Below are 9,843 nucleotides of genomic sequence, written 5' to 3'. Positions count from 1 at the left end.
CTCTCTCTCTCTCTTTTGAAAGTTGTCCAGGTAGTCCTCAATTTACAACAGTTCTTTTAGTGACGATTCAAAGTTACAGCGGCAATGAAAAGTGACCGGTAGCTGTTTTTCACAGCCATGGCAGCATCCCTGAGGTCACGTGATCAAAATTCAGAGGCTTGGCGACTGGCTTGGGTTTATGACCGTTGTAGTGTCCCGGGGGTCACGCGATCCCCTTTTGCGACCTTCTGACAAACAGTTGACGGGGAAGCCAGATTCACTTAATGCGTTACTAACTCAACAACTACACTGATTCACTTAGAAGAGCCGAGGTGGCGCAGTGGTTAGAGTGCAGTACTGCAGGCCACTTCAGCTGACTGTTATCTGCAGTTCAGCGGTTCAAATCTCACCGGCTCAAAGGTTGACTCAGCCTTCCATCCTTCCGAGGTGGGTGAAATGAGGACCCGGATTGTTGTTGGGGGCGATATGCTGACTCTGTAAACCGCTTAGAGAGGGCTGAAAGCCCTATGAAGCGGTATATAAGTCTAACTGCTATTGCTATCTATCTATCTATCTATCTATCTATCTATCTGGGTGAAATGAGGACCCAGATTGTTGTTGGGGGCGAAATGCTGACTCTGTAAACCGCTTAGAGAGGGCTGAAAGCCCTATGAAGCGGTATATAAGTCTAACTGCTATTGCTATCTATCTATCTATCTATCTATCTATCTATCTATCTATCTGGGTGAAATGAGGACCCAGATTGTTGTTGGGGGCGAAATGCTGACTCTGTAAACCGCTTAGAGAGGGCTGAAAGCCCTATGAAGCGGTATATAAGTCTAACTGCTATTGCTATCTATCTATCTATCTATCTATCTATCTATCTATCTATCTATCTATCTATCTATCTATCTATCTATCTATCTATCTATCTATCTATCTGGGTGAAATGAGGACCCAGACTGTGGGGGCGATATGCTGACTCTGTAAACCGCTTAGAGAGGGCTGAAAGCCCTATGAAGCGGTATGTAAGTCTAACTGCTATGCTATAACAACGGTGGCAAGCAAGTTTGTAAAATGGGGGAAAAGCTCCCTTGGCAAATATCTCACTGAGCGAGATAGATCCTGGGCCAATTCTGGTCGTAAGACAAGGACTCCCGGTTACCTGTTTCCATTCTGTTTTGTGCTTGTATTCGTGGGGATGGGGAGTCAGGCGAGGGAGGGGGGCGGGGTAGGAATTTAGTAAATAAATCCACTCTTAGCCAAAATCTCCTGCCTTCATTTATTCCGAGTTAACAATCCCAGCATCTCTTCCTCCAATTCCATTTTCCCAGCCCAACAAGCCCCTTAAAACCACGTACAACGGCAGTGTCGCCTTATGGGTGGCGTTTATTGAATGAGACCAGGGGGAGGAGAGGAAAATGTCCTCCTGGAAAGTCCCGAGACCAGACCGGCCGCTCTTCAGCAACCCTGCCTTGGGAGACTGGCAGGCGATCTCACAAATAGGGCTCGTCCTTGGACAGTTCCCACTTCCGAGGGGGCGTGCCGGGGGTCACAGGAAGCTTCTCCGTCCTGGTGACGGAAGGGTCCGAGCTGTGGGTCAGAAACGGGAGAGTTAGAGGCCGCGTGGACACCTTCCCCAAGCGGTAAACCCGGATTAAAAAGAGGCGGTTCGGTCTACTCCAGTGGTTCCCAAACTTGGCAACTTTAAGACTTGTGGACTTCAACTCCCAGAATTCTCCAGCCAGCAGAGCTGGCTGGAGAATTCTGGGAGTTGAAGTCCACAAGTCTTAAAGTTGCCAAGTTTGGGAACCACTGAACTCTAGTGGTTCGGGCACTGGGCGAGAAACCAGGTGAGTTCTAGTCCCGCCGCAGGAATGAAAGGCGGCTGGGCCAACACCAGGCGACAGTGAGTTCTGGTCCCACCTTACGTATAGTAACTGGCCGTGTGATGTGGCCAATCACTAGGAGACTGTGAGTTCTAGTCCCGCCTTAGGCATGAAAGCCAGCCGGGTGACTTTTAACCGACTGCCAGGTGACAGTGAGTTCTAGTCCCGCCTTAAGCATGATAGCTTTCTGTGTGATCTGGCCAATCACCAGGTGACAGTGAGTTCTGGTCCCGCCTTAAGTATGATAGCTGAGCTGTGATGCGGCCAATCACCAGGAAACTCTTGAGTTCTAGTCCCGCCTTAGGCATGAAAGCCAGCCGGGTGACTTTTGGCCGATCGCCAGGAGACGGTGAGTTCTAGCCCCACCTTAGGCATGAAAAGCTGACCAAAATTACTATGTAGGGGAGATGAGCAGTGCAGAAATTTAATAAGTGTAATAGAATAAATCAGAGTGGTTGGGCCAATCCTTCACCCTCAGCCCAAGCCATCTCACGTGGTGGGGGTTGTGGGGAAAACAGGGGAAGGAAGGAAGGAAGGAGTATTAGAGATGCCTTGTCACCTTGAGTTATTTATAAAAATAATAAATGGGGGGGGGGGGACGTGTGTGAAATAAAGTTCAGTTCAGTTTATTGTATTTATATGCCGCCCTTTTCCCCCGAAGGGGACTCAGGGCAGATTTAGTATAAGCAAGATTGCCCCCTTAAGAGGAAGCCTCCTGTTCACACCTCCGAGGGAGGGATCTGTTGCCCCCCCACCCTTCCCATCTCCCAGTAGCTCAGCAGGGCGAGAAAAAGGCAGGGAAGGCACATTGCAGACCCCCCTCCGTTATTAAAGACTGGTGGGGATCCAGGAAAGGAGCCTTCTCTGCCCCAGTTGCCCTGGGGAATATTCTCCCCTGTCCCCAGATGCCCCCTCCCCAATTCTCCTGGCCTCCAGTAGAGACCCCCCCCCCCGAAAGCCTTCCCTTCACCTTTCAGCTAATTTTCAACCATGTTCTTAAATCACCCTCGCCTCTTCTTCTTCTTACACTTTTAACTTTTATATACGTTATCTTTTAATCGTTTTATGGCACACCATAAGGAAGAAGGGCGGTGGTTCCCAATCGAGATAAATAAAATAAATAAAAAGGCCTCCAAAAGCCCCCCCCCCCCTTCTCTCTCTCTCCCTCCCAGCTTCCTAGAAAAGAAACTCGCCGGGAGGAGGAAGCCAGAACTTTTTCCACCTGGACTCTTTCAAGGCCTCCTCGGGAGGAGAGGAAACTTCACAGCTTTTGGGAAACAAGCTGGGGAAAATCAAGGGGGGGGGAGGCATTTAAACACCCCCCACCCCCAAGCACGTTTCCATTGCAAGGGGTGTCGGCTTCGAGCATCCTGTATAAGAACACTAAAATAGCCTCAAAAGAGCTTTGGAGGTTCAGCCGGTTGGGTCATTGTTCAGAAGCCAGAAATGGCCACGACAAACAAGGATCCGTTTAGCTGGGCGTCTCCGCCCGACGCTTCCCTAGGAAGGAACTTTCCAGAAGGGAGGCTCTTCCGCGCTCTTGAAGGCTGCTGGGGTCTCCGCAGGTATCGCCGAAGGGTTCCTACCTTCCGGGAGCCAGCTTCTTCTGAGCTGACATGAGGACAATGGGCGGAAAGGCCTCCCTGCGTCCGTCTCTCGTGCAGTAGTAGTTGTCGGCTAGCTTGTGGCTGGGCCCCACGGGGAGGCTGGGGGGCGGCTGAGTCCTACCAGGCGGGAATCGGAAGGAGACAATCAAAAGTGTGGAAGGTCAACGTGGAAAATCCACCAAAACAAGAGGCACTTGAAGGGACGCCCTGGCTTGACCGGGCCGGAAGCAAGAGGCTGCATCCTCTCTTCAAAGGGGGGGTTGGGTTGGGGGTGCGTTTCCAGGGGTCACAAAAGGGACTTCCAAGGTGGGGAGGGGTCTTGGATGGACTCAGATCCCGCACCGACTAAAGTGTTTGAAGCAGGCAGGGAGCTCCCCAATTAAAAGGAAGAATTTTAAGGTATGAGTGCACATTCAAAGTGACAATAAAGTTATTATTCTATGCTATTCCTTATTCCATTCCATTCCCCTGCACTCTACATTCTGAATTCTATTCTATTGCTATCAGGAGATGCCGGCCGTCCTAACTGGGCATCGATGGAGATTCCCAACCATGCAGGTCATGGTTCTCCTAAAAGTGTTTTTCCAAGATCAAGGAGAGAGGCAAGCTGGAACTACGGAGAAATTTCCTGAACAGTTACTAGAACAACTAATCAGTGGAACAGAAGTTGCCTCCAGAAGTTGTGAATGCCCCAACACTGCAAGTTTTGAAGAAGATGTTGGATAGCCATTTGTCTGAAGTGGTGTAGGGTTTCCTGCCTAAGCAGGGGGCTGGACTAGAAGACCTCCAAAGTCCCTTCCATCTATTCTATTCCTTATTCTCTTCTATTTCTATTCTGTTCTATTTCTTTTTCTATTCTATTCCTTTTTCTATTCTATTCCTTTTTCTATTTTATTCCTTATTCTATTCTATTCCATTCCATTCCGTATTCTATTCTATTCTATTTCTATTCTATTCCTTTATCTATTCCTTTTTCTATTCTATTCTTTATTCTATTCTATTCCGTATTCCACTCTATTCTATTTCTATTCTATTCCTTTATCTATTCCTTTTTCTATTCTATTCTTTATTCTATTCTATTCCGTATTCCACTCTATTCTATTTCTATTCTATTCCTTTTTCTATTCTATTCCTATTCTATTCCTTTTTCTATTCTATTCCTTTTTCTATTCTATTCCTTTTTCTATTCTATTCCATATTCTACTCTATTCTATTTCTATTCTATTCCTTTATCTATTCCTTTTTCTATTCTATTCTTTATTCTATTCTATTCCGTATTCCACTCTATTCTATTTCTATTCTATTCCTTTTTCTATTCCTTTTTCTATTCTATTCTACTCTATTCTATTCTATTCCTATTCCTATTCCTTTTTCTACTCTACTCTATTCTATTCTCTGCACTTTTTCTGGAGTCTAAGGTTGTCTAAGGTTCAAACTGTGTAAATGGTTTTGGGCAACAGGCGCCAGAAGTACAAATGGTTTAAACCAGGACATTCTTTCCCTAGTAGCACCGTAAGCAACCCGCAGACTTAGCAGATGCTTTCAAACTCTCCCTTGTGGAGCCTTGAGCCACGGCTGAAGTCCGGAGCTTTTTCTAACCCCCCTGCCCAGAATTACCTCTTGGAGATCTCTGTGTAGCGCAGCTGCAGTGTCGCTTGGACGTCTCGCTGTTTTGAGAGAGAGAGAAAGAGATAATGAGTGAGAGAAGCCATTCGTCTTAAATGCAATATCTCAAGTGCAAAAAAACAATCAGCTGATACACCTCTGTAATTGTCTGGTTTGGCACAGCAACAACACAGGACAGTTAGGACTGCAGGAAAACAACAACAACGTTGCAACCAGCCTGCCTTCCATTAAGGATCTGCATATTGTGCGGGTCAGAAGGAGGGTTGCGAAAATATCTACAGAGCCTTCACATCCTGGGCACAAACTCTTTTAAATTCTCCGCTCTGGATGCCGCTGTAGGGCGTTGCATACCAAAACAATGAGACACAAAGATAGTGTCGTCGTCCCCCCCCCCCCCAATGCCATCCCTCTGCTGAACACCGGAATCCCACATCAGTGTCTTACGCCTAAAGATGTTTACCCATGTAGTAGGGCTGGAGTATTGTATTATCCCCCTTGCCTTCTCATTCACTAGTACCTTCTATTGGTATCTTATGATTTATCACTTGTCGTATTGTAGAAAGCACTTACCCCCCCCTGTTGTAACATAATTCCTTGTGTAGGTGTGGGTCACCCATGGCCCAGTGCATAACGGGGCATGCGGAGCCACGCTGAACCACACAGGAGAAAACAAACTCCTAAAACTCCATAACATCCTGATAGTTCATAACATAACATCCTGAGATGTGCCCTACCAAAGACGCCCAGGATTTGACCATATATAGACAGAACTTCCCTGAGCAGTAGATTAGCAATTGTATTTTGACAGGCTGTCTTAAATCACATGCTGATTGCTCCTCCTGCCTTTGTCCTATCTCAATAAAAGGGGCTCTCAGACCCCCAATCTGGGTCGCTCCATCCCGAGAAGACTCGTGTCCGTGTCTTTTCTCCACATTGGCCTCATGGACGAACCACGGGAACATCACATTTGGTAGCAGAGGATGGTTACTTTACACCCCCCCTCCCCCCGCTAGAAGAATGAAATATTGAGGAATATTAAAAAGAATATTATAAATGAGAAATGGAGAAACATGCTTTTTAGAGGCAGAAAGCAACTTTCCTTAATAGCCCGCAGTAGATGCCAGCGCTCAAGAGATAAACAACTTATTGAAAAAGGAACACGAGTATCTAGATAGCTCTATTCCCCCTCCCTTTTGAATTGTGAGCCGCCCTGAGTCCCCTTAGGGAAAAGGGCGGCATACAAATAAAGGCAAACTCAAACTCAAACTCTATTCATAGGCAAAGCAAATACTGCAGGCAGAAATCCATTTGAGAGGGACATTCTGAAACTCCCTGTAGCAAAGTCTGAACAAAGGCAGGGGGGTGAGGTGTAGGATTGGAACCCCTCACTCAAGACCCAACACAGGAGGGAAGCCATGAAGAGAGAGTATAGGGATTGCCCCCAACAGCCTTTCAGGACACAGGGCCCTTCGCTGCATCATCTCTGAGCAGTCCAAATTTCAACCAAACCTGGGAATTCAGACAAAACATTTCATTTCCTCTTTTGCCTATAGAGCCAGCTATGACCCCTGACAACAATAGAAGACACGTCCTTGTACAGGAACAGGAAGCTCAAGTGCGAAAGCCAAAAAGAAGGCGTAACTTCCCCCTTCTCAACTCCACCCAGGCGGTTCTCCTTCACCAGCAAACCACGTTTCCGGCGTCTTTCTCCCAGCTTGGAACAGAACCAGTTGGAGATTTCTTCCCACAGTATCTTACGGTTAACGGTGGTAACTATGATCTAAGGTCTAGGACAGTGTTTCTCAACCTTGGCCACTTGAAGAGGTCTGGACTTCAACTCCCAGAATTCCCCAGCCAGCGAATGCTGGCTGGGGAATTCTGGGAGTTGAAGTCCGGACATCTTCAAGTGGCCAAGGTTGAGAAACACTGTTCTAGGATCTACCACTTCATTGCTTCTATGTGCAGTGAGCTTCTGCACCAGAGGTGGGCTGCCAATTTCTCTACTACCGGTTTTTGCGCGCATGTGCAAAAACATCCGGGTGGGCAGGCGGAGCCTCCTCCCACCACTACTACTGGTTTACCCGACCTCTGTTCTGCACCCGAGGGAAATTCCTCATGCGTCCAATCCCACTTGGCCAATGAAGAATGTCCTGTTCTATTCTACATCTGAGCCACTGGGCTCCTGGTAACAATTAAGAGGCACAAAGTCTATTCAAGTGCCAGAATAAACACACGCACCCTACTCAACTGAGAGCGGTTGAATAAGAACGCAGGTCGTCCTTGAATTACAACAGTTCAAAAATTCAATTTTTTTTTTTTTAGCGTTTCTCTCTCTCCATATATCTTTTAAATTTAGTTCATCTGTCATCCTAAAAAAAGAGCAGTAGGTGGAAGTGAGAAAGAAGGGGAGACAGGGAATGGGAGCCGCAAAGAAAAACGAGAACCTAGATCCACTAGAGCGATAAACCCTGTATATAAAGCATAAACATGGAAGAAAGAAAAATGATTACAATTAACATTAATGGACTCAATTCGGTAACTAAAAGGAAGAAAGTATTCCATAAATTAGAGAAATTACAACTTGACATAATCTGACTGCGAGAAGTACATATTCAAAAGAAATATGAACATTTACTAACTCAACCAAAGCTTGGGAAAATGTTTTCATCATTGGCAAATTGTAAGAAAAGAGGAGTGGTCTTCTATATTAAAGGCAACATCCCAACAAAAGTAGTCTACGCAGAGGAAGAGGGAAGAATTTTGATGGTGGAAATTATGGATACCAAAAAGACACTCCTAATTGGAATCTACGCCCCCAATGAAAAACAAGATGAATTCTACAAAAAACTGCACAAAAAAGTTTTGGAACTAGACTATGCTGATATTTGTATGATGGGAGACTTTAATGGCATTGTGAATCAAAATATGGACTATAAAACACATAAAACAAAAAATTAAATAGGAAGCCTCTGCCGAAATCTTTTTTTAGGATGACAGAAAAATTCAAATTTAATGAATTTATATGCTGCCCAATCCCGAAGGACTCCGGGCGGCTTATAGAAACACATTTTCTAAAGGATAAAAATTTAAAAAATAGCAGTAGACTTATATACCGCTTCATAGGCCTTTCAGGCCTCTCTAAGCGGTTTACAGAGAGTCAGCATATTGCCCCCAACAATCCGGGTCCTCATTTTACCCACCTCGGAAGGATGGAAGGCTGAGTCAACCCTGAGCCGGTGAGATTTGAACCACTGACCTGCTGATCTAGCAGTAGCCTGCAGTGCTGCATTTAACCACTGCGCCACCTTGGAGAAAGAAGAGCTAAGTGACCGTTGAAAGTTACAACGGCATGGGGGGGGGGAAAGTGGCTTATGACCGTTTTTCACAGTTATGACCCTCGCAGTCTCCTCGTGGTCACAATTCAGCCGGCTTGGCAGCTGCTTCACATTTACGACGGTCGCAGGGACCCACTTTTGCGACCTCCTGATGGGCAAAGCCAATGGGGAAGCCAGGTTCATTTAAGAGCCGTGTGGCTAATTTATCCACTGCAGTGATTCCCTTAACGACGGAGGCAAGGAAGGACGTAAAATGGGCCTCAATTGCGGTCGTATATCGAGGACCTCCTGAAGTTTGGTGCACAGGGCGATTAATCCCCCGTCGTTCAGAGTCGCTCTGGACAGAGAGATGGAAGAGGCATGTAAATCTGAGAATTAATAATCCTGCTCCCGGTCCAGGAAAATCAGCAGAACCCCTGAAATTGGGGGTAGAAAGCTCACAAAGAGGAGGCAGAAGAGGGGCTATTCCTTCCTTCCTTCCTTCTGGAATAGGCCTTGAAAGGCATATAAAGCGGCTGCTGGCACCTTTCGTCCAAAGGCCTACTTCTCATCACGCATCCCAGCATTTAGAAATGTCTGCCAGAACTGAAGAAGCTTCTTGGAGGAGAAGGGAAACGTCTTCAAAGAAAAAAAAAAACAGAAAGTCCAGTTGCCTTTTCTTGAAAAAGAAAAAAAGAAAAAAAGGCCCTTTGGGACCATTTAGAAACATTTAAATGGAATTAATAGTCACATCTGGCCTTCGACACCTGAGTTCCTCCAACTTTTAAGACTGTGGACTTCAACTCCCAGAATCCCCCAGCCAGCAAGCCCTGTGGAGTTTGTGGAAGCGGTCAGGATGCAAATCTTGCAAATAAATATCCCAAACCCCAAATTTCGAACATTTTTGATTATAACAGCACAACACAGTTGGAAGGGACCCTGGGGTCATCTAGCCCAACCCCCATAAGTGTTTCTTCAAAGGCAGCCATTTTTAAGGTCGGTGGACTTCAACTCCCAGAATCCCTCATCTAGCCACTCTCCGAGAATGGCCAAAGCTGTTTTGAGGAATTCTGGGAGTTGAAGTCTAAAAGGCTTATATTGGACCATCCAGAATGCCTTTGACGCCCGGAAACTACAGACCCCAGAAGCCCTCGCGCGGGGGAAGGGGCGTGGCTAAGGCGCGCGACGCCCCTCCCCGCGGTCAGGGTCGTTGGGGGATACGCCCGGCAAGTCCAGGCGAGCGTTCGTCGGACCTTCCGAGGAGGCGGAATTGGGAGATCCGGCCGGCGCGCCCGCTCGCCCTTACCCCGGCCAGAAAGTTGCGGATAAGGCGGATGATGCGGGTGGCCGACGCCATCTTGGCTTCAAGGTTGCGCGCTGCGCGGAGCACGCAGGAGACGCCGGGCCCCGCCCCCCCGATGGGCGGGG

At 47.0% G+C, this 9,843-nt stretch overlaps 1 protein-coding gene across 1 annotated transcript; it reads right to left on the bottom strand.

Moving 5' to 3' along the window:
- Positions 1-1,242: 1,242 nt before the first annotated feature.
- Positions 1,243-9,837, bottom strand: NDUFA7 (NADH:ubiquinone oxidoreductase subunit A7). The gene is made up of 4 exons (XM_032238382.1): positions 9,722-9,837; positions 5,093-5,142; positions 3,455-3,592; positions 1,243-1,572 (listed from the first exon to the last, which is right to left on the bottom strand). Exons 1-4 carry the CDS (start codon positions 9,770-9,772, stop codon positions 1,476-1,478), a joined length of 336 nt encoding a protein of 111 aa, XP_032094273.1. The 5' UTR covers positions 9,773-9,837; the 3' UTR covers positions 1,243-1,475.
- Between the last annotated feature and the right edge of the window lie 6 nt (positions 9,838-9,843).

This window comes from Thamnophis elegans, unplaced genomic scaffold (assembly GCF_009769535.1).
Source record: "Thamnophis elegans isolate rThaEle1 unplaced genomic scaffold, rThaEle1.pri scaffold_139_arrow_ctg1, whole genome shotgun sequence".
NCBI lineage: Eukaryota > Metazoa > Chordata > Lepidosauria > Squamata > Colubridae > Thamnophis > Thamnophis elegans.
This window is presented reverse-complemented; position numbering and strand designations above follow the sequence as displayed.

Coding starts and splice junctions, on each gene's coding strand:
- NDUFA7 (XM_032238382.1), bottom strand. CDS start 9,772: ATGGCGTCGGCCACCCGCATCATCCGCCTTATCCGCAACTTTCTGGCC. Junction 3,593..5,092: donor TACACAGAGATCTCCAAGAG/GTAATTCTGGGC, acceptor CCCGCCTGGTAG/GACTCAGCCGCCCCCCAGCC. Junction 1,573..3,454: donor AAGAAGCTGGCTCCCGGAAG/GTAGGAACCCTT, acceptor TCTGACCCACAG/CTCGGACCCTTCCGTCACCA.